Here is a 22,284-nt window from a genome sequence, read left to right as displayed (position 1 = left end):
GGTTTCACTCCCCTCGTGTGTCTGGCGTGGGTCACTTGCAGACTTTGTTTGACGGTTGTTGGTGTCTTAGCCTGCTGTGTTGTCGGTTGATGGAACACTGAGACGATTCACCTTGACTGTTTTAACACCCATCACCCCCACCCCACCCAGTCTATAGGGGCCCCACACTTCAACACCAAAGCAGACCCCAATCCCTTCTGTAAAGTGCTGTGGTGTTGGCACGGAGCCCACGCACATCTTACCATGGACTTGGCTTCCTCTTGCGATGACTGAAGGCCCAGTGTGACGTCACGGCGGGCCCATGCCCTCCTCAGCACCTTTGGTTCCAACCTGTGGTTGGTTGAATCTTGGTGTGTAGAAGGTGCAGTGCGGGAGACGCTGTGCGGTATTGTATGTCGCTGAGCCTAGCTACTTGGAGGAGACGGCCGCGATGTGGGCCCAGAACACGGTGGCTGTCCTGGAGGGGCCTTGTCTCTGGTTCCTCTAAGGGACACGTGCACCTTAAAGCTGGAGTCCAGGACCCTCCGGGGCCAGCATCCCGTGTGGGCACTGGTTCATGTCCCGTCTGCTCCGCTTCCAACCTGATCTTGTGCAGAAGGTGGCCCAAGCCACCCACTTGAGTGACCCTAATGACGCCCCTGGCTTTGGCCCAGCTCAGCCCTGGCCTTGGCCGCCGTCTGGGGCGCAAACCCACGCTCAGGAGCTCTGTTCTCCTCCCTCGATAATCCCGACGTTCAAACCCTCAGGCAGCTGTGTGACCTGCTGTCCCGACGCTCTTCCAGGTGTGCCAGCAGCCCGAGTGTGGTAAGTGCAAGGCCTGCAGGGACATGGTCAAGTTCGGAGGCAGCGGCCGGAGCAAGCAGGCCTGCCAAGAGCGGAGGTGGGTGGGGCCGTTAGCAGATGTTGCCCTGCTGTGGGGGCGCACACGGGTGGGGCGGGCCGGCCCGTGAACCTGACGGCAGGCTGAGCTCAGCGACCCCACAGGTGCCCCAACATGGCCATGAAGGAGGCCGACGACGACGAGGAGGTGGACGACGACATCCCCGAGGTCCCATCGCCCCGCAAGATGCACCAGGGCAAAAAGAAGAAACAGAACAAGAACTGGATCACGTGGAGCGGAGAGGCCGTCAAGGTGACCCTCGGATGGCCCCAAGAGCCCTGCGTGGGGACTCTGCAAGGTCTCGTCACCAGCCCCCGAGGACGAGCCGGCTGTGCAGCCTGGCGGTCAGAATGGTCAGCCAAGACAACACCCGGCTTTCTGCCAGGAGGCAGCATGACCTGTCCAGGGGTTGAGGCCCGGCTGCCCGTGAGAGAGGCCCGGGTGGGATGCCTGGCTCCCCACTTCGCCCCAACCCAACTGTAGCAGAGTTCTCTGTGCCTCTATTTCTTTCAAGAGCTCTCCCACCTGCTGATTAACTCCCCAAAACAAAGCCAGGAACCCAGCACTCGATCCGAGCCTCCCATGTGGGTAACGGTCCCCAGCCTGTGGGCCGTCCTGCTTTCCCAAGCCGTTAGCAGGGAGTAGTTGGGAGTGGAGCATCCGGGACTAGAAGAGCACCATCCCGTGGCTGTGGCGTAGGCAGTGGTGTGCCCTGCTGGGCCACAGCGCTGGCCCCTCTGCCTCAAGGGGAGAGCATGGAACGCAGCTGGAGTCGGAGAATGGCCCTGTGGGGGCTGACGGGCGGGAGAGGAAGTGGGTCGGATTCTGTGGCAGGTGGGCCCCGGCAGGAGTTCTGCTAGCCAGGCTGCTGCCTGATGGTCGGCTTTACCTTGCAGGTCGAGGGAAAGAAGAACTATTACCAGAAGGTGTGCCTGGACGCGGAGACCCTGGAAGTGGGCGACTGTGTTTCCGTGATCCCGGACGACTCCTCCAAGCCCCTGTACCTGGCGAGGTTCGGCTCTTTGCCCCCTGGGTGTTGGTTGGGTGGCTTCCTCGTGAGACAGGTGGGAACACCCGCCTGACCTCGGAACCCAGAGAGCCCCATGCGCTTCGCAGTGCTCAGGGGAACAAGAAAGGCACGGAAACCCGGCTGCCGGCTGCCACGCACCCTGGGAAGGCAGCCGGGGCGAGGGTCGGGTCCTCGCTGCCTGCTGCCCGCTGTGGAGACCCTGAGGGAGTGCCAGGCTCCTGGTCCCTGCCCCGGCCACTGCAGGCATTCAAGGAGGACAGCAGTTGGTCTCCCTGCCTCTCGGGTAAATCCTAGAAATCTTAAAGGCGGGAGAACTCATGAAAATCACGCATACAAGGGACCTTGACAGAATTGTTGGGAAATGTAATGACAAATGATGCCTGTTTCAGAATCCTGCGCACCAAAAAGTTATCTTTAAATTGATTTTTCCCAGCTGTTTTTACAGAAATTTGTTTTTAGGGCTTGGCGGCGTGGCCTAGTGACTAAGGTCCTCGCCTTGATCCCATATGGCCGCTGGTTCTGATCCTGGCAGCTCCACTTCCTCTCTGTCTCTCCTCCTCTCAGTGTATCTGACTTTGTAATAAAAATAAAATAAATCTTTAAAAAAAAAATTGTTTCTATTGGAAAGGCAGAATTCACAAGAGATAGAAAAGACGGCTCTTCCATTTGCTAATTGACTCCCCAAGTGGCCATAATGGCCAGAGCTGAGTCTGGAGCCAGGAGCCCCCTCTGGGTCTCCCACACGGGTGCAGGGTCCCACAGCTTTGGGCTGTCTTCGATTACCTTCCCAGGTCACAGGCAGGGAGCTGGATGGGAAGCAGGGCCGCTGGGATTAGAACCGGCGCCCATATGGGATTCGGCGCTTTAACGGGGAGGATTAGCCTAGTTGTGGAAGGGCTGGTACTTCGGCGTACTGGGCTAATCTTCCCTGTTAAAGCCTGTAAGTGCCCCCTGGTGGGCAGGGTGGTATGTCTGAACTCCGGTCCGTGTCCTGCCCATAGAATCACGTCCTTGTGGGAGGATGGCAGCAGCGGACAGATGTTCCACGCGCACTGGTTCTGCGCCGGCAGCGACACGGTCCTGGGGGCCACGTCGGACCCGCTGGAGCTGTTCCTGGTGGACGAGTGTGAAGACATGCAGCTCTCCTACATCCACAGCAAAGTCAAGGTCTTCTACAAGGCGCCCTCAGAGAACTGGGCCATGGAGGTGAGTTCCCCGTCCCAGGCCACCGCTGTTGCCACCTCCCACGGGGCTCGGCTGACCATGGCCTCGCCCCCCACTGCACACAGGGAGGCATGGACCCCGAGTCTGTTCAGGCCGGCGATGACGACGGAAAGACCTATTTCTACCAGCTGTGGTACGACCAGGAGTATGCGAGATTTGAGTCCCCTCCCCAGACCCAGCCCACAGAAGACAACAAGTACAAGTGAGTGTGGGGCCAGGGGCCCCGGCAACCTGGCCCAGGGCCTGTCTTGGTCACTCGAGCCTTCCAGGAGCACCTGCCCACTCTAGGGGCACGTGCCTATCAGTGTGGGGGCGGGCGGGTCCTCCATCTGCCTCACGGCAGGCTCCCCGGTGCCCAGGTTCCCCCCATTGTCACTGGCAGCCAGGCCTGACCCACATCTGGCCCCCAAGCAGCGCACCGCAGGGGCTGCCTCTCTCACATCCTCCCCCTGCCAAAACCCTCTGGAAGTTGGGACAAGAGCATGCCTAGGCCTTCACTGCTCAACCTGCCCAGGTTGTCGTCCACCAGCCCCCTGGGCACTTACGGGAGGGACGGGGCTTGGTGCGGTACTTAGCACACTTTGGATCAGAGTGCCTGGGTTCGAGTCCCACCACTGCCTGCTCCCCTCTTGGGACGTGGAGGCCAGGTTCCAGACGTCTGGCTGCACAGGGTATTTGGGGAACATTGACAAATGGAAGATTGCTCCCAAGTAATTTATAAAAACTTTGTGAGAAGTTAAAGAGGGACTAGGCCTGTCCCTGCTGGCGCCGCTCTGCCTTGTTCGGGGGGCTGGGATCGCCCCCAGATTCCCTTCTGTGTCTCAGGGTGTCGGGCCCGGTCTCACGCTCCTGTGCTCCTCACTCTCCGGGCCAAGAGCTGCTAGGAGGGTGAGGTGCTGCGTGCCAGTCCTCGGCACCCCGTCCCTGTGCTCAGGTTCTGTGCCAGCTGCGCCCGCCTGGCGGAGATGAGGCAGAAGGAGATCCCTCGGGTGCTGGAGCAGCTCGAGGACCTGGACGCCCGCGTCCTGTACAGCTCCGCCACCAAGAACGGCGTCCTGTACCGCGTGGGCGACAGCGTGTACCTGCTGCCTGACGCCTTCACCTTTAAGTGAGTACTCGGCGGGCCGGAGAGTGCTGGGTGAGAGGGGTGCGTGGACTGGGGCCTCCTGGCACTGGAAGGAGAGATGTCGCAGTGCCTGGGGCAGCGCAGTCATCGGCTCCCTGGGTGCCCAGAGCTGACAGTTGCCCTACATTTCGGTCTCAGCCCCACACCTCCAAGGGGCTGCTGGGAGGTGTGACATGCCCTTCCTCCCTCGCCCACAGCCGCCCGTGGGAGTTGACCCACAGGATCCCCCGCCTCCCCCATGGAAGCGGGAGGGTTGCTGTGTGCTTGTTGCGGAGGGCGATGGGCTGGCAGGGAGCTGGGCTGGGCCATACCCGGGTCACTCCTGCTCCTGGCTCTGTGGCCATGGGACCATCACGGGCAGGCCCTGGCAGGAACCTGACCTTGATCTGGCCTCCCTTTCCAAGAGGCCAAGGCCGTCTGACTTGAGCCAGCGGTGGCGGTGGCCGGGCAGCCCCGTGTGAGGGTCTCCTGTCTGAGGTGCCCTCCCCACCCCCGCCCGCAGCATCAGGCCGTCCAGCCCCGTGAAGCGGTCGCGCAAGGAGCACCTGGATGAGGAGCTGTACCCAGAGCACTACCGCAAGTACTCGGACTACATCAAAGGCAGCAACCTGGACGCGCCCGAGCCCTACCGCATCGGCCGCATCAAGGAGATCTTCTGTGCCAAGAAGAGCAACGGCCGGCCCAACGAGGCCGACATCAAGATCCGGCTCAACAAGTTCTACAGGTGGGTCCGGCAGCGCAGCACGCACAGTCCGCACACATGGCACGGCCCCACCCCGGGTCCACAGGCACCCCTAGGTGTGGACACAGGACTGACGGGGAACCCCACAACCCGGGTGTTCGTTCACCCGGCCTTCTCCCCTCTTCCCCCGCAGGCCCGAGAACACGCACCGATCCACCCCTGCCAGCTACCACGCGGACATCAACCTGCTGTACTGGAGCAATGAGGAGGCCGTGGTGGACTTCAAGGCCGTGCAGGGCCGTTGCACCGTGGAGTACGGGGAGGACCTGCCCGAGTGCCTGCAGGACTACTCGGACGGCGGCCCCGACCGCTTCTACTTCCTGGAGGTGCGGGGGCCGGCAGGGTCAAGCGCAGGAAGCCAGCGGCCACGTTCAAGTTACCCTAGAGCTAAACACCCCGGTCTCTTTAAAAAGCGGTTGCTGGGAAAAGCACCACTTGGGTCCTAAGGCAGCTAAAATGTTCAGAACCATCGGGGTGCCCGACTCCCCAGCTCGGCGTGAGTTGACGAAAGGGGTTTCTCTCTCTGGGAGTTGCAGCCAGGACCCTCAGCCCCTTCAGCCCTCGGCTTCTCTCGTTTCGTACCTGCTCGTGCTGGGTTGAAGTGACACCTGTGTCGCCAGGCTCAGGGTGCACAGCCCGACAGATGCGCAGCTGCTGTGTGAAGATGGCTGTTTTTGGAAGGATGGAGAGAGGACGGAGCTCTCCCAGTCACTGGTTCGCATCCCGCATGGCTGCAATGACTGGGCCTGAGCCAGCCCATACCTTCTGAGTCTCCCATGGGGACAGCAGGGCCCTGCGTAGTCCGTGCTCCGCTGCTTTCCCGGGCCACAGGCAGGGAGCTGGATGGGAAGTGGAGCAGCCGGGACACGAACTGGCGCCCCTGTGGAACGCTGGCATCGTTGCAGGCGGCAGACCCCAAACACTAACACCTACCACTCGTGTTTCTGGGTGGAACAAGCCGCTGTCCGCCAGATGGGACACACATGTCCCTAGGCTGGGCTTCATTCAGGTTCCCAGCACTCGTTGAGTGGGTGCCTGGCCCAGCCCTGTCCGGCATCGGGGAGAAGTAGAGTGGCTGTGTTGAACAGGCCTCCCCGCTCTCCCCGACCAAGTCGCCTCCTTCCCTGGCAGGCGTACAACGCCAAGACCAAGAGCTTTGAGGACCCTCCGAACCACGCTCGCAGCCCTGGGGCCAAAGGGAAGGGCAAGGGCAAGGGTGAGTGTGCGTGCACCCCGGGCCGCCCCCCATCCTCAACTGTCCCGTGACCTAGGCGGCCCTCGTGCAGCGAGTGGGGACCCTGACCCCCTGTAATCCCCGCATCTCCCCAGGAAGAAGCAAGTCCTCTCCAACCAGCGAGCCAAGCAAGTCGGAGCTGGACATAAAGCTGTCGAAGCTGCGGACCCTGGATGTGTTTTCGGGCTGCGGGGGGCTATCGGAGGGGTTCCACCAGGCAGGTAAGCAGTGGGGTGCTTGTCCGGCACCCCCCACAGCCCCGGGGTGAGCCGGGCCGCAAGGCTCAACGCACGCCCACCTCTTGGCCTTCCCCCAGGCATCTCCGAGACGATGTGGGCCGTTGAAATGTGGGAGCCGGCGGCCCAGGCGTTCCGCCTCAACAACCCCGAGTCCACGGTGTTCACGGAGGACTGCAATGTGCTGCTCAAGCTGGTCATGGCTGGCGAGAAGACCAACTCGCTGGGCCAGAGGCTGCCGCAGAAGGGCGACGTGGAGATGCTGTGTGGTGGGCCGCCGTGCCAGGGCTTCAGCGGCATGAACCGCTTCAACTCGCGCACCTACTCCAAGTTCAAGAATTCGCTGGTGGTCTCCTTCCTCAGGTACACGGCAGGCCAGGAGCAGACCCCCGAGGAGTCCCAGTGGGCTCTGGCCCTGGCGCGGGTGGGAGTGACGGCCCCTGCACCCCGTCTCCCCTCGCAGCTACTGCGACTACTACCGGCCCCGCTACTTCCTGCTGGAGAACGTGCGAAACTTCGTGTCCTTCAAGCGCTCCATGGTCCTGAAGCTCACCTTACGCTGCCTGGTCCGCATGGGCTATCAGTGTACCTTTGGCGTGCTGCAGGTGTGTGGCTGGCGGGCAGGGCCACCACCCAGGCTGCTGCAGGCGACGCACACCGGGGGCCAGCACCCTGGCTGAGCTGCTGGCAATGCCTGGGGGAGGGGGTGTGTTCATGCCCCCCTGGAGCCTACAGGTGGCTCAGCGGCCACAGGGACCCCCACCCCAGGAGTTAGCCTGCTCAGTGAGTTAGGGACCCGCCCAGACGCACCGGGCTGACCGCGTGTCCGGCTCGCAGGCTGGCCAGTACGGCGTGGCGCAGACCCGGAGACGGGCCATCATCCTGGCCGCGGCGCCCGGTGAGAAGCTGCCCCTCTTCCCGGAGCCTCTGCACGTGTTCGCGCCCCGGGCCTGCCAGCTGAGCGTCGTGGTGGACGACAAGAAGTTTGTCAGCAACATCACCAGGTGCGAGGCCCCCGGGGGAGCTGGGTGTCGGAGGCTCTGAGATCCCAGTTCCCCGTGGACCAGGGCGTCCAGGCAGCCCCCCTAGGGGCCAGGAGCCCCGTCTGGGTCTCCCACGTGGTTGCAGGGGCCCCAGCGCTCTAGCTGTCCTGTGCCTTCCCAGGCGCATTAGCCGGGAGCTGCAGTGCCTGGGATGGTGGCACTGCAGGTGGTGACCGGACTTGTAATGCCACAACCCTGGTGTGAGTGAGTGTTTGCAGGGCATTCATCCCCCTTGCACAGAAGGGGGCCCAGAGACAGAAGTCTGCCCGGGTGCCCCAGGAAGCGGTGGGGCAGGGGTGGGGGGCCCGAGGCTGACAGCCCGCTCCCCTCGGGCCTGCTGCAGGCTGAGCTCGGGCCCCTTCCGCACCATCACGGTTCGGGACACCATGTCTGATCTCCCGGAGATCCGGAACGGGGCCTCGGCGCCCGAGATCTCCTACAACGGTGAGCCACAGTCCTGGTTCCAGCGGCAGCTCCGGGGCACGCAGTACCAGCCCATTCTCCGAGACCACATCTGCAAGGTAGTGCCCCCCCAGCACCCTTGGCAGGGCTGAGTCCTCCCCACACCTGGCACGTCCCTGCTGCTCCACAGCCCATGGCATCCCAGGCTATGGGTGGGGCTCACCTTGGGGTGCGAGCTGGGCGTCACGGCAGGTGACAGCAAGCCCTTCCACTCCCTCCCAGGACATGAGCGCCCTGGTGGCCGCCCGGATGCGATACGTCCCCCTGGCACCGGGTTCTGACTGGCGCGACCTGCCCAACATCGAGGTGCAGCTGGCTGATGGCACACTGGCCAAAAAACTGCGCTACACACACCACGACCCCAAGAACGGCCGTAGCAGCACGGGCGCCCTCCGCGGCGTGTGCTCCTGCGCGGAAGGTGGGGCCCGTGGTGGGAGGGCAGGGCGCCAGGCCCTCGCTCTGCCCGCCTGCCCCGTTACTGCAGCCCTGCCGCTGGCTTCTCTTTCAGCTGGCAAGGCCTGCGACCCCATGGCCCGGCAGTTCAACACTCTCATCCCCTGGTGTCTGCCCCACACCGGGAACCGGCACAACCACTGGGCCGGCCTCTACGGGCGGCTCGAGTGGGACGGCTTCTTCAGCACCACTGTCACCAACCCTGAGCCCATGGGCAAGCAGGTGGGTCGGCGTCGGGGCAGGGGGGCCCTCGGCCCACGGCCAGCGCCTGATCCACTGTGCTCCTGGCTCCCGTTCCCACAGGGCCGCGTGCTGCACCCGGAGCAGCACCGTGTGGTCAGCGTGCGGGAGTGCGCCCGCTCCCAGGGCTTCCCTGACACCTACCGGCTCTTCGGCAACATCCTGGACAAGCACCGGCAGGTGGGGAACGCCGTGCCACCCCCTCTGGCCAAAGCCATTGGCCTGGAGATCAAACAGTGTCTGTTGGCTAAAGCTCGGGAGAGCGTCTCAGGTACCGGGGCCGGGCAAGTGGGAGTGGGGGCGAGCAGCCAGCCACGGGCCTGGGTCACCGCCCCTTGCGTCTGCTTGCAGCCAAAATCGAGGAGGAGGAACAGAAGGTAGTTCTGGACTAGTCTGGCTGCCCGTCCCTGGGAACCTGTGGCACCCGTCGCCGTCCTGCGTCTCAGGTGGAGCCTGCCGGCTCACACGTGCGCCGGCTCAGACGTGCCGTCCGCAACCACGGCCGGCCTGAGCCCGCGCGGGACTCGCTCACCGGCCAGCGGCTTCACGGCGGCCCCTGTGTGGTCTCCTGTATGCGCTCTGGGTTCTTAAAGGTTTTTATATGCATATCAAATTGCCACCATTCGGGTGGGAATGAAGACTTTATGTAGTTTTTGTATGTTGTAATATTTCAAATAAATCTCTCCCTTAAATCGCTCTGGGGGTCAGCTCGTGACTGATGTTGAGGCAAATGGGGGGAGCCCAGGTGACACGGTGTGTCTTGGTGGGTGTCGGCTCCTCCTGACTGGGTTCTGGGCAGCAAGTCAAGTTTACACCGTGTGCCTATCAACGAAAGGGTGCCAAGGCCTTCTGGGCAGGAAGTGATGCTGGGTGACACAGCAGCCACTTTGGGACCCCAAGGACGTCTGGGACCATTGCACTGGGTCTTGGGGCAAGGGGGTGGGGGTCGCCGCTGAGCTGGGCATCCTGCGCTTTAGGTCCAGCTTGGTCCTTACTGTTGGATTCTGAAACTGACTGACTTCTGCCAACAAATGGGATGCAGGTGGAAGGGGTTCGGTTGTTTCACAAGAACTTGAGAAATGAAGGCGCTGGGCCTGGCGTGGTGGCCTCGTGGCTCAAGTCCTTATCTTGAACACACCGGAATCCCATATGGGCGCCAGTTCTAATCCCGGTGGCTCCGCTTCCCATCCAGCTCCCTGCCTGTGGCCTGGGAAAGCAGTGGAGGACGGCCCAGAGCCTTGGGAGACCCGGAAGAGGCTCCTGGCTTTGGATCTGCTCAACTGTTGCAGCCACTTGGGGAGTGAGCCAGTAGATGGAAGATCTCTCTCCTTCAACATGATTTGAAAGGCAGGATGTCAGAGAAAGTGCCGATCCACCATTGGCTCACTTCCCCGAAGGACCCAAGGGGCGCATGTGGAGGGCGCCAAAGCCAGGAGCTCCATCCAATCTCCCCCGTGGGTGCAGGGACCTGAGCACTGGGCCCTCTTCCACTGCTTCCCCAGGGTCTCCCCCGTGGGTGCAGGGGCCCTCCTCCACTGCTTTCCCAGGGTCTCCCGTGGGTGCAGGGGCCCGAGCACTGGGCCCTCTTCCACTGCTTTCCCAGGGTCTCCCGTGGGTGCAGGGGCCCGAGCACTGGGCCCTCTTCCACTGCTTCCCCAGGGTCTCTCCCGTGGGTGCAGGGGTCTGAGCACTGGAGCCCTCCTTTGCTGCCTTCCCAGGCCCAGTAGCAGGGTGCTGGATTGGAAGTGGAGTAGTTTACCCAGTGTGGGAGACCTGGAAGTTCCTGGCTGCTGAAATTGTTCCTAGCCTGACCCTGGCTGTCCTGGCCATTTGGGAAGTAAAGCAGCAGATCGAAGACCACTCTGTAACTCCGCCTTTCAAGTACATACTTGACTCTCAGGAACTTTACTCCCACAGCCCACAGGAGTAACAGCAGCAGCTGCCCCTACTCTAAAATGGCCTCGAAGATCAGTGTGCCCCCCTCCTGTCCAGATGGACCTGCTGGGCGCGGAGTGGTGCAGGCACCAGGGGGTGGGAACCCCGACAGACTGCTCACTCCTGCACCAGCTCCACTCACCCCTTGGGCGAAAAGAAGTTACTGCAAGGCAGCATCGCAGTCAGCGTAATGACATTTAATTTCCCCTTAACAAAAGAAATTATGTTGTCAGGAGTAAGATTTTATCAGGGTTGCTTGGTAGAGCCAAAAATACCTGTGCCCCCACGAGCCAGTTTTCTTGTCCCCTCTGGGGTCATTTGGCTCCTACTCAGATGCCGTGTGTGAGGGGGTTGTTAGCACACTGGCTTACGATACACCACCTGGCAGACTGGTACAGCGGTGAAGCTGGCATTCTCAATGCACTGTGGTTCAAGTCCCGGCAGCTCCACTTCCCATCCAGCTCCCTGCCTGTGGCCTGGGGAAGCAGTGGAGGACGGCCCAAGGCCTTGGGACCCTGCTCCCACGTGGGAGACCCGGAAAAGGCTCCTGGCTCCTGGCTGTGGATCGGCTCACTCCAGCCATTGCGGCCACTTGGAGTGAGCCATCAGATGGAAGATCTTCCTCTGTCTCTCCTCTCTGTATATCTGACTTTCCAATAAAAATAGGTAAATCTTCCCAAAAATTAGAGTAATAATTTCCTCCTGCCAATTGTTGGCACACAGAGTGTAAGTTCATATTTTGCATTTTTTTATTTGATAAGCAGATGTCCCATCTGACAGCTTACTCTCCCCAGATCCCCGAAATAGCTGGAGCTAGGCCGGGCAGCACCCGGCCGGGGTGCCTGCAGGGGCGTCTCCCCTCTAGCCGGGGCGCCTGCAGGGGCGTCTCCCCTTCACCCCGCACCCGGCCGGGGTGCCAGCAGGGGCGTCTCCCCTCTAGCCGGGGTGCCAGCAGGGGCGTCTCCCCTCTAGCCGGGGTGCCAGCAGGGGCGTCTCCCTGGGGCAGCACCCGGCCGGGGTGCCTGCAGGGGTGTCTCCCCTCTAGCCGGGGTGCCTGCAGGGGCGTCTCCCCTCTAGCCGGGGCGCCGGGAACCCGAGGGGAGCTCCCTCCGTCCCACAGGGGGCGCTGTGAGCACGGCGGCCGGGCCGCTCTGGGCGGCGAGGCGGCCACAGCGGAAGTCTCACTGCCCCCGGCTTCCGCCCTCCTGCCGAGCTCGGGGCTGCGTGGAGGAGAAGACGATGCCGACCGGAGACTTTGAGTGAGTCGGGGGGCGGTGTGGGGGGCGCCCGGCGGCCTCGGCGGCCCCGCTGACCGCTGCCCTGTCCCCCTGCAGCTCCAAGCCCAGCTGGGCCGACCAGGTGGAGGAGGAGGGCGAGGACGGTGAGTGCGGCCGGACCTGGGGTGCCCGGGGTGTGGACGCGTCCCGGCTGCGGTGAGGGGGCGCGGGGCCTGGGGGTCTGGAGGGTCTGGGGGCCCTGGGGGGCGCGGCTTCCGACGGGGGACCTTGTGGGGGACCCCCTTCCGACCGAGGGGCCCTGGGGCACGGCTTTCCCGCGGGGACCACCCTTCCTGCTCCGTGTCCCCCATACACCTGCGGATTCCCCCATATGTCTGTGGGTCCCTCCTTCCTCCCTGTGTCCCCCCATATGTCTGTGGGTCCCTCCTTCCTCCTTGTGTCCCCCCATATGTCTGTGGGTCCCTCCTTCCTCCGTGTCCCCATGTCTGTGGGTCCCTCCTTCCTCCCTGTGTCCCCCCATATGTCTGTGGGTCCCTCCTTCCTCCCTGTGTCCCCCCATATGTCTGTGGGTCCCTCCTTCCTCCGTGTGTCCCCCCATATGTCTGTGGGTCCCTCCTTCCTCCCTGTGTCCCCCCATATGTCTGTGGGTCCCTCCTTCCTCCCTGTGTCCCCCCATATGTCTGTGGGTCCCTCCTTCCTCCGTGTGTCCCCCCATATGTCTGTGGGTCCCTCCTTCCTCCCTGTGTCCCCCCATATGTCTGTGGGTCCCTCCTTCCTCCCTGTGTCCCCCCATATGTCTGTGGGTCCCTCCTTCTTCCCTGTGTCCCCCCATATGTCTGTGGGTCCCTCCTTCCTCCGTGTCCCCATGTCTGTGGGTCCCTCCTTCCTCCATGTCCCCATGTCTGTGGGTCCCACCTTCCTCCCTGTGTCCCCCCATATGTCTGTGGGTCCCTCCTTCCTCCCTGTGTCCCCCCATATGTCTGTGGGTCCCTCCTTCTTCCCTGTGTCCCCCCATATGTCTGTGGGTCCCTCCTTCTTCCCTGTGTGCCCCCATATGTCAGTGGGTCCCCCCTTCCTCCCTGTGTCCCCCTATATGTCTGTGGGTCCCCCCTTCCTCCCTGTGTCCCCCCATATACCTGCGGGGTCCCCCTTCCTCCACATGTGTGCCCGACCTTGAGGGGTCGTGACTCCCCACCCCTCTTCCCTGCAGACAAATGTGTCACCAGCGAGCTGCTCAAGGGGCTCCCCCTGGCGACCGGAGACAGCAGCCCGGAGCCGGAGCTGGTGCCGGGGGGTGAGTGCCCGCGCCCCTCCCTCCCTGTGCCCCCCTGCCCCGTGTCCTGGGGCTCAGCGCCCTCATGGTTCCCCCACTTCCCCCCAGCCCCACTGCCGCCCCCCAAGGAAGTCATCAGTGGCAACATCAAGACGGTGACGGAGTACAGGATTGACGAGGACGGCAGCAAGTTCAAGGTGGGGAGGGGAGGGGAGGGGAGCGTGACCCCCCAGGAACTGCAGGGGAGGGGAGGGGAGTGTGGCTCCCCCAGAACTGCAGGGCTGGGGAGGAGAGGGGTGCGTGGCCCCCCAGGAACTGCAGGGCTGGGGAGGAGAGGGGTGCGTGGCCCCCGGGAGCTGCAGGGCTGGGGAGGAGAGGGGTGCGTGGCCCCCGGGAGCTGCAGGGCTGGGGAGGGGAGGGCCCACCGACCGCCCCTCTTGCCGGCAGATTGTCCGCACCTTCAGGATTGAGACCCGAAAGGCCTCCAAGGCTGTTGCGAGGAGAAAGGTGAGGTGCCCCCTTTTTCTCCAGAGCCCTTTTGGGGTGGGGCGTTGGTATAACTTGCTGCACCAACTTGGTTGGTTCTGTGAAGTCCTGGGGGACTGGGGTGAGGTGGGGTACGGTTAGCAGTTACTCCTTTTCCATACCCCCAAACCACCCCCGACAGGAAAGAGCCAAGGGGCCTCTCTCGAGGGGGTCCCGGCAGCTCTCCCTGCCCCGTTAGTAGCTAACCCACAGCACACCTCCTACGGGATGGGTCATTCCCCCGGGGTTAGTGGGGACACAGGGCAGCAGCGGGGGTTTCTGGGTGCCTGCCCACTCGCCCACCCCTGGGTTCAGGTCTCTTGACCACCTTGGGGGCTGGCATGGTGCTTGGCCCAACCTGGGCTCACAGAGCAGGGCCTGTCGCCCCCTGCCATGCTGTGGGTGCTGTCGCCTGTCCTTGGCCTGACCCGGGCCGTGCCTGCTCTGTGCCTGCGGCCAGAACTGGAAGAAGTTTGGGAACTCGGAGTTTGACCCGCCAGGGCCCAACGTGGCCACCACCACGGTCAGCGACGACGTGTCCATGACTTTCATCACCAGCAAGGAGGTGTGTGTGGGGGACAGAGTGGAGCTGAGGCCGGGGGCTGTGGGGGACAGGGTGGAGCTGAGGCCGGGGGCTGTGGGGGACAGAGTGGAGCTGAGGCCGGGGGCTGTGGGGGACAGAGTGGAGCTGAGGCCGGGGGCTGTGGGGGGCTGTAAGGCGTCCCCTTGGGGACCCCACACACGCGCCTTCCACTGTTCACGCACACATGCCCTCCCCTGTCCCCGGGGCATCCCCTTGAGCCCCTGTACACACACGCGCCCTCCCGTCCCCAGGACCTGAACTGCCAGGAGGAGGAGGACCCCATGAGCAAGCTCAAGGGCCAGAAGATCGTGTCATGCCGCATCTGCAAGGGCGACCACTGGACCACGCGCTGCCCCTACAAGGACACGCTGGGGCCCATGCAGAAGGAGCTGGCCGAGCAGCTGGGCCTGTCCACCGGCGAGAAGGAGAAGCTGCCTGGAGGTGGGGGCCGCCACACTGTCCTGGGTGGCCGGGCCTGTGTCTCTGTGGCTGTGGGGTTCACACGGGACTATGTACCCCAAGTCCTTGAGCAGGGTTTGCTGGCTGCGCATTGGCTCTGGGTAGCCCCACTGTGGCCGTGAGGGGCGCTGGCCCTGTGTGGGGACCCTGGGCGTGGGGCGCAGGCCTGGCACGCTGCTGCTTGGTCTACAGAGCTGGAGCCCGTGCAGGCCGTCCAAAACAAGACTGGCAAGTATGTGCCGCCAAGCCTGCGGGACGGCGCCAGCCGCCGTGGCGAATCCATGCAGCCCAACCGCAGAGGTGAGGCCCTGGGCTGGGCCGGGCCGGGCCCCTGGGGGTGGGCGGGCACTCCTGGGCCTGACACTGAACTCCTGCCACACAGCCGATGACAACGCCACCATCCGTGTCACCAACCTGTCGGAGGACACGCGGGAGACCGACCTGCAGGAGCTCTTCCGGCCCTTTGGCTCCATCTCCCGCATCTACCTGGCCAAGGACAAGACCACGGGCCAGTCCAAGGTGGGTGGGTGGCCCGGGATGTGGGTGTGGGTGTGGGGACGCTGCGGCCCTGACCCGCCTCTGTCTCCAGGGCTTCGCCTTCATCAGCTTCCACCGCCGTGAAGACGCTGCCCGCGCCATCGCTGGGGTGTCAGGCTTCGGCTACGACCACCTCATCCTCAACGTCGAGTGGGCCAAGTACGTGGCCCCCTGCCCTGCCCGGCCCCCGGCCCCTCGCCCCCTGCCCGGCACGCATTCTGGGAAGCAGCTGTTTATTGGGCAGTTCACACACCTTTGGGGGAGACATCTCAGGATCCCGAGCCCCCCAACCTCATGTCACCCCTCCTCTCCCCAGGCCATCCACCAACTGAGCTGCTTGCTGCGGCGCCTCTGCTGGGACGCTGTGCGACAGATGCTGCCCTGGGGCGGGGTCTCTGAGGGCAGTAAAAGCCTTGAAGCGGCACGCGTGGACTGTTGTCATTGCGGCTGTGAGCTTTCTGCGTGGGCGGTCAGGCACAGCTCCGGGAGCTTGGGGGTGGCCACAGCCTCCAGGGCCATGCCTGGGCCGGAGCGCTGGCCCTGGGAGTCTCTGGGGTGGCATGGGCAGCGGCGGCAGCCCAGGCTCGGGGCCACGGCCATGTAGAGCAGAGGGTGGACGCACACCGCCAGCGGCGTGAGCACGCGCATCACCTGGAAGGCCAGGTAGGGCCCCAGCTCCAGGGCCTGCACGGCCTGCTGCGAGCTGGTGAAGTGCGGGCAGCGGGCCAGCCAGCGCCGCCGGGCGTCCACGTTGAGCACCTGAGTGATGTGGTAGGGCACATAGGAGCCAGCGTACAGGGCCACCCCGCCAGCCACCAGCGCCACCACCCGCAGCTTCTCGGGCGCGGTCATGCTGGGGCTGCGCAGCACGTCCCGGCCCAGGGCCCCGTAGGCCAGCAACGTGAGCAGCAGGGGCAGGCCGCCGCCCAGGGTGGCCAGCACCAGGCTGTAGACCCTGTAGGCCCCCAGGCGCTCGTCCGGCGCCGTGCCCAGGCACTTGGTGCAGGCCTCAGGAGCTGTGTCCTGCCCCGGTAAATGGCTGTCCTGGCTCTCCAGGCGGGAGAAGCTGAGTGTAGGCGCGGCCAGCAGGACTGCCAGGGTCCAGCCGGCCGCACTCACGGCCCAGGCGTGCTTGGGTCGCACATGGCTGCGTGTGAGGAATGGGTGCACGACCCCCAGGTAGCGGGTGAGGCTGATGCAGGTGACAAAGATGACGCTGCTCAGCAGGTTGCAGGTGAAGAGAAAGCGCTCCAGCAGACACGCCGCGGCCCCGTAGCGCCAGTGTTTGGGCGGGTACAGGTAGGCGGCCATCGGGGGCAGCGTCAGGGCGTAGAGCAGGTCGCTGATGGCCAGCTGGGCCGAGAAGACCACAGCCGGGCTCCAGGGCCTTGGCTCCCGGGTGCTGAAGCGGTACAGGGCCAGCCCGTTGCCAGCCATGGCCACCAGGAAGGTGGCCACCAGCAGGGGCCACAGGAAGTCCTCCTGGAACGCGCTGAGCTTGAGGGCAGCCTGGGTGGAGAAGTTGGCCGGGCACAGGCTGCCACCTGCAGGCAGAGGACCACCGGCTGAACCCAGGACTTCCTGCTGGGGCCCCTTCTGGGCAGTTTCCAGCACACCACCTCACCCAGCCAGTCACGTGGCCTGTGGTGGCAGTGCTGCCTTCCTGGCATGGACCTCAAGCATGGGGGGTGGGGATGTGCCCCAATTCTCCGCAACACTCTGTGTGGAGAGGACTCCCCAACCTTGACCTGGTAGGGAAGGGGCGCAGCCCAGCAAAGGCCCATCTGGGCCTGTCCCTGAGGTGTGGAGAGCAGGCGCCCTGCCCAGCCCGTTTGCTGCAGCTGGAGCCATCCCTCCCAGGGCCAGCTTCCCCCTGGCTCCCGGAGCACACGGGTGGGGGGGAGGGGGGCTGGTCCCCTTCCCACGGGCGCAGACCCTGCCCGCCCCGCTCCTCACCTGAACTGCGCGCCATGCTGCACAGCCTGCCGCCCTCCAGCCCCTGCTGAGCTGGCAGAGCTGGTCAGACGAACTTCCCCTTCGCCCCCGCCTGCCTCCCGGTTGCACCCTCCCCCAGGGAGGCGCCCTAACCCTCCCCACGCTCGACCAGGAGACGGACACAGGCCAGTTAAAGCCGTTTATTGGGGTGGGGAGCAGCTCCTTTATGAAAGGAAACCGAGGGCCGCATGGGTGGCGTCTCGGGCCCCAATCTGGGGCGTCCTGGGCACCTCGCACTCGGGGGCCTCACTTGGGGGGCCTGGCTCGGCCTCGCCCACGCTCCCGAGCAGCCCCGCCGGGCCCCTGCTTGGCCCGGGCACCCTGTGGACGACCCCAGGGTCTCGCAGGTCTGCGGTCAGCACTGGGGCGGCCTCGGTCTGGCTTCAGCTCCTTCTTCAGCCTCCGCTTTTTGCCAGGAGGCCCCAGGGGGCGCCGCTGCCTGGCCGCACCGGGGAACATGTCTGCAGAGGTGAGCAGAGGGATCAGGACGCCAGGCCACCCGCTCTACCCCCCTGGCTGCCCTCCAGGGCCGGCCACTCACCCTCATCAGGCTCCTCGCCCACAGCCTGGCGGAAATACTCGGCTTCGTCCTCTTCGTCCTCTTCCTCCTCGTGCTGTGCAGTGCCCTGCTCGGCCTCTGGCGCCCCAGGGTCTTCGGCGTCACTGTCCCCATCAGCACGGGCCCTCTTCATGCCCTTCAGGCTCTTCTTCCTGGGGTGGCAGGCAGCTCAGCAGGGCCGCAGGGTGGGCGGCCCGCCGGGTCCCCCCGCGTTCCCCCGGCCCCACACCTGTGTGCCTCACGCTGTTCCCGCTTGCGCTGCACGTTCTGGGCCTGCTGGGCCTGCCGCTGGGCCTTGAGCTGCAGCCGCTGCTCCTTGGCCGCCAGGATGGCCTGCAGCTCCTCCTCGCTCTTGTGCACTGGGAGGGGACACTGCTGGCTGAGACCCAGCCCGCCCCACCCCTGCAGCGGCCCACGCTGGCCTCACCCCCGGCGCCCAGCCACGGCCCACCCCGGCCTCACCGAAGCTGTGGAACAGCACATTGCCCTCGCCCACGCCCTCCTGGATCTTGATGAGCCGCAGTGTCATCCGAGGGCCGATCTGGGGGGGATGAGGGGAGCGTCAGGCGTGCCCCCCGGGCTGGGTGCTGCTGAGGGCCCGCCCCAGACTCACCTCAGTGAGGCGCACGGCGCTCTGCTGGGCCCGCATGTTGCCGCGCCCCGCCACGGCCTGTGGCAGCTCTGTGACGTTGTGCTCCCCGTCTGGCTCGGCCTCGCTCTCGGACAGCCCTGCACCCCTGTGGGGGACAGTGGGGCTCAGCGGGACCCAACGGGAGCCCCCAGCCCTCGGCCGCCTGGAGCCCCGCTCACGTGGCCAGCAGCTCGCTGATGTCCTGCAGGCGGCTCATGTTGGGGAACTTCTCCTGCAGCAGCTTCTTCATGCCCCGGCTGGCGCCCACAGGGACCACCTTGATGCTGCTGCGGGGGGCACAGGGCCGGGTCGTGTGTGGGGCGCCCAGGACCCCAGCCCGCCCAGCCCCTCCCAGGAGTGCGTCAGGGCGTTTACTTTGAGAGCAGGAGTCACAGACGTCAGCCTCCAGCTCGGAGCTCTCATCACCCGCACTGGGCGCCCCCTGACCCGCCCACCACCCTGGGCCACTCACTAGTGGCGGAAGTCCAGCTCCTGGGAGTCGGCATTGTAACTGATAAGAAGGCACCGTTTGATGGTGTTCAGGTTGACCTGCCAGAAGGGGCATGGGGGCCGTGAGCTGGCCCACCCGATAAACGCCCCGAGGGACCGCGTCCCTCCTGAGTCGTAACTGTACAACCCAGTGAGGCCCTTGGGCCTGGCACTGAGGCAGGGCTGCGAGCAGAGGCGCTTCACGGCCCCCCACCCCGGCCAGCACCTGTGCCCCGCGAGCCGCCCCTTTGTGGAGACACCTCAATCCCAGGGCCGCTGCCCCGCGGCAGCCTCAGTCTCCCCGCAGAGCCCCTGCTGCCCAGCCCACCTTGTGCACGTTGATGGAGGGAAACAGGTTCTGGAACATGCTGGCCATGAGTTTGACGTGCATGCCGTGGGGGCCGAAACTGTTGAGCACCAGCAGGGGCGGGTGTGTGAACTGCTGCTCGTGCATGCGGTGCCGGCGCAGGGAGGAGACCACGTCCCGCACCAGCGTGTACTGCGGGGTGGGGACAGTGAGCGGTGACCGCTGGGCCCCGCCGGCCCTCGCCCGTCTGCCCTCCCGCCCGTCCGCTCACCTTGTGGACCTGGAAGGTCAAGGTGGGGCCTCCGGGAAGACGCATCAGCTTCTGCAGGAGGGGGGAGCCAGCACGTGAGGGCGGCAGGGCAAGGGTGGGAACCAGGGGCGGGGTCCCCGCCGTCTCTTCAGAGCGTTTACTTTGAAGCCAGAATCATGGCAGTTCAGGGCGAAGGGGGTCATCATGAGACGGGGGCGAGGGCAGGGGGCGCGCTGCAGCCCCCACTCACCAAGTACACGGCCGTCTCCGTCTTGCTCAGGATCAGGAAGTGCGTGACGCCCAGCGGCCCCGCCACGGCCACGCAGTCCTTCAGGGAGTTCTTCTTCCGAACCTGGGGGCGGGGGAGGTGGATCCGAGGCTCGCAGCGTCGGCTCCTCAAAACGGGGTTCCTCTGCCCCTCCGTCACCCCGCTTCCATAGTCGTGCACCCCACCATGCCTCATGCACCCCGCTTCCGGCGCCGTGCGCCCCCCGGGGTGTGTGTATGGGGGCACACCCCGCCAGCTGCCCCTGGCTGCAGGAAGCGGCCACCCACCTGCAGGCGCGACGCGGTGAGCGGCTCCATGGCCCTCCGCACGTCCAGGCTCAGCTGCCGGACACTGCGGCCCGCGCGGCCACGCGCGAACACGAACGAGTGCGGCTGCGCCGCGTAGGCCTCGAGGTTGCGGAGCCGCGCCTGGGCGCGCGCGCGCTTCTGGTGCCGGGACTGCGGGGGGACGGGAGGTGGTGAGGGTCCCGGCGCGAGCACCCCGGTTCCCGACCCCGACACTGCGCACCCCGGTTCCCGACCCCGACACTGCGCACCCCGGGCTCCAAGGACCCCCCGACACTGCGCACCCCGGGCTCCAAGGACCCCCCGACACTGCGCACCCCGGGCTCCAAGGACCCCCCGACACTGCGCACCCCGGGCTCCAAGGACCCCCCGACACTGCGCACCCCGGTTCCCGACCCCGACACTGCGCACCCCGGTTCCCGACCCCGACACTGCGCACCCCGGTTCCCGACCCCGACACTGCGCACCCCGGGACCCCGGCCCGCGCTCTCCCCGGGCTCCCGGCCCGAGCAACCCGACCCCGAAACTCCGCGGCCCCCGGGCTCCCAGCACCCCGACCCGCGCCCCCGGGCTCCCAGCACCCCGACCCGCGCCCCCGGGGTCCCGCGCGTTACCCGCCCCGATTGCCCCATGGCGCCCGCCGCTCCACGAGGCCGCCTCGGCCCGCCGTTTCCGCTCGGCGCCTGCGTCGGCGTCCACTTCCGTCGCGGGGCCGTGACGTCGCGGAGGCGCAGGAGACGCCACGTGCCAGTTCCTACCGAAGCAGAGGCGGGGCCTGCGGCCAACCTGGGGCTTCTGGGGCCGCGGGTTCGAATCCTATCCCGCGCGTGTCTGCCAGCTGTGTCATTTTTGTAGCCACTTTCCGTCCCTCAGTCCTAAGGGATCTCAAAGCGACGATGATGACGTCCCCTCCGCTGAGGAGACGTCTTTAGCACACACACACCTGGGGGAGCAGCCCGTGGGGACAGGGAGGGTACGGGGCGGGGGATTTATGCGCATTCATCCCACACCAGCCCAACCCCATCCCCTGCTCCCCCGGAGCCCCTGGCTGCGGATGGTCTGAGAGATGGAAACTGCACGTCACCTATGGAAACAGGGCAAGGCCGAGGCTTGGCAAGCACTCCTCTCCTGCCTGTTGGCTCCAAGCCCCCGTCTTGGCCTCAGGCCTCTGGCTTCTTCTCCAGTCCTTGCTGTAGGGGGCAGGGCCGGACAGCCCTCTGCTCAGCTTCCCCCATCCGTGTCGTCTCCCTCGTGGTCCTCTCCGACTTCCTCCCCTCTCCCTGTCTCTCTTACCCCCACGTCTGTCCCTTCTCTGTCAGCCCCATCACGGGATGGTATCTCACTCCCTCTGCTGCTGATGGGGAAACCAGAGGGGCTGCGGGGGGAGCCCGGCCCAGCTTGGCGTATGGTTTAGGTCTGGGACATCCATTTCCTCTCTCAGCCGCAGAGGCCCCGCGGGTTCCTCACGAAACGGGTGGGGGAAGGAGACGATGCCCCCACAGCCATCCCGAGCTGAGCTGTGCCTCTCTGCTCGCCGGCCACGGGGCCGTGCTGCACACCAGGGACCCGGGCTGCGTGAGTCTCTCTCCCCACTCTTTCCTGTACCTGGAGCGGAACTGCCCTGTGTGTGTGTGTGTGTGTGTGTGAGAAAGAGAGCTCTTCCAGTTGCTGGTCTCCACTGGTGGCTGCGACAGCCAGGGGCTGCACCCAGGTCCCCCCTCGGGTAGCCCAAACACACGGGGTACCTTGCACTGCCTCACCCAGGTCATCATCGGGGCACTGGATGGAAGTGGGGCGGCCAGAGCACCCGCTGGTGTCCACATGGCAATGCGGGCGTGGTAGGCCCGCCGCAGCGCAGGCTGGCACACTGTTCATGCCTGAGTCTGTTGTCTTCAAACTTTCGATTTCTCGTTGAGAGACCGAGAGTTTCTCCTCCACGGGTTAATGTCCCTGGGGGCCCGCGCCAGGAAGGGCTGGGCCAGGCCCATTCCAATGACCTGGGCTGCAAGGTGGGGAGCGCAGGAACCTGTCTAGCTCCCGTTGGGGTGCCTGTCCACGGCCGTGGCTCTAGCCTGGGTGTTTGCAGGCCTGGGCCTGGGTCCGGGATTCCCCACTGTGCACCCCTTGCATGCAGCCTCCCACCCCCCGTGCCGCGGCGCCATGGCCGGAGGAAGGGCAGTGACCTGCCTTATCAGGCTCTGGTGGCCTGCGCTGGGGGGATCTGGTGAGTCTGCCTCTGTTCTCACATGGGAAATGCTAA

The 22,284-nt window shown here is 65.2% G+C and overlaps 3 protein-coding genes and 1 non-coding gene across 5 annotated transcripts in view; 2 read left to right on the top strand and 2 right to left on the bottom strand.

Moving 5' to 3' along the window:
- The window catches only part of DNMT1 (DNA methyltransferase 1), a 31,265-nt gene extending 22,004 nt beyond the window's left edge, over window positions 1-9,261 (top strand). Inside the window, exons 20-37 of the mRNA XM_058657609.1 lie at window positions 783-880; window positions 985-1,132; window positions 1,777-1,892; window positions 2,912-3,116; window positions 3,200-3,336; window positions 4,069-4,242; window positions 4,763-4,984; window positions 5,136-5,328; window positions 6,134-6,218; window positions 6,332-6,457; window positions 6,553-6,835; window positions 6,936-7,077; window positions 7,310-7,476; window positions 7,859-8,036; window positions 8,200-8,395; window positions 8,486-8,652; window positions 8,734-9,047; window positions 9,117-9,261. Of these exons, the coding sequence (XP_058513592.1) occupies window positions 783-880; window positions 985-1,132; window positions 1,777-1,892; window positions 2,912-3,116; window positions 3,200-3,336; window positions 4,069-4,242; window positions 4,763-4,984; window positions 5,136-5,328; window positions 6,134-6,218; window positions 6,332-6,457; window positions 6,553-6,835; window positions 6,936-7,077; window positions 7,310-7,476; window positions 7,859-8,036; window positions 8,200-8,395; window positions 8,486-8,652; window positions 8,734-9,047; window positions 9,117-9,261 (3,096 nt within the window). The remainder of the gene's footprint in view (window positions 1-782; window positions 881-984; window positions 1,133-1,776; window positions 1,893-2,911; window positions 3,117-3,199; window positions 3,337-4,068; window positions 4,243-4,762; window positions 4,985-5,135; window positions 5,329-6,133; window positions 6,219-6,331; window positions 6,458-6,552; window positions 6,836-6,935; window positions 7,078-7,309; window positions 7,477-7,858; window positions 8,037-8,199; window positions 8,396-8,485; window positions 8,653-8,733; window positions 9,048-9,116) is intronic.
- A 2,497-nt stretch (window positions 9,262-11,758) lies between these two features.
- EIF3G (eukaryotic translation initiation factor 3 subunit G) lies at window positions 11,759-15,644 on the top strand. The gene is made up of 11 exons (XM_058658146.1): window positions 11,759-11,864; window positions 11,940-11,986; window positions 13,054-13,137; window positions 13,225-13,313; window positions 13,564-13,623; window positions 14,102-14,206; window positions 14,476-14,665; window positions 14,876-14,983; window positions 15,066-15,202; window positions 15,273-15,379; window positions 15,537-15,644. The coding sequence occupies exons 1-11, from the start codon at window positions 11,845-11,847 to the stop codon at window positions 15,550-15,552; spliced, it is 963 nt and encodes a 320-aa protein (XP_058514129.1). The 5' UTR covers window positions 11,759-11,844; the 3' UTR covers window positions 15,553-15,644.
- Window positions 15,641-20,779, bottom strand: P2RY11 (purinergic receptor P2Y11). 2 transcript variants are annotated; one of them, XM_004595733.2, is made up of 13 exons: window positions 20,639-20,779; window positions 20,007-20,177; window positions 19,702-19,803; window positions 19,473-19,523; window positions 19,223-19,393; window positions 18,878-18,954; window positions 18,585-18,692; window positions 18,388-18,511; window positions 18,237-18,315; window positions 18,004-18,133; window positions 17,757-17,926; window positions 17,587-17,676; window positions 15,641-16,764 (listed from the first exon to the last, which is right to left on the bottom strand). In XM_004595733.2, the coding sequence occupies exons 1-13, from the start codon at window positions 20,654-20,656 to the stop codon at window positions 15,659-15,661; spliced, it is 2,397 nt and encodes a 798-aa protein (XP_004595790.2). In that variant the 5' UTR covers window positions 20,657-20,779; the 3' UTR covers window positions 15,641-15,658. The 2 variants fall into 2 exon arrangements, with proteins under 2 accessions (XP_004595790.2, XP_058514132.1); XM_058658149.1 differs by having other exon boundaries at window positions 16,543-16,764; window positions 17,528-17,676.
- On the bottom strand, window positions 19,585-19,669 carry LOC118760682 (small nucleolar RNA SNORD105). The gene has a single exon (XR_004996922.2). It is a non-coding gene; the product is annotated as a small nucleolar RNA SNORD105 (small nucleolar RNA).
- Window positions 20,780-22,284: the final 1,505 nt, after the last annotated feature.

The sequence above is a fragment of the Ochotona princeps genome, chromosome 33 (assembly GCF_030435755.1).
Source record: "Ochotona princeps isolate mOchPri1 chromosome 33, mOchPri1.hap1, whole genome shotgun sequence".
NCBI classification, from domain to species: domain Eukaryota; kingdom Metazoa; phylum Chordata; class Mammalia; order Lagomorpha; family Ochotonidae; genus Ochotona; species Ochotona princeps.
The sequence above is the reverse complement of the archived record's forward strand: the minus strand, read 5'-3'. Positions and strand labels throughout refer to the sequence as shown.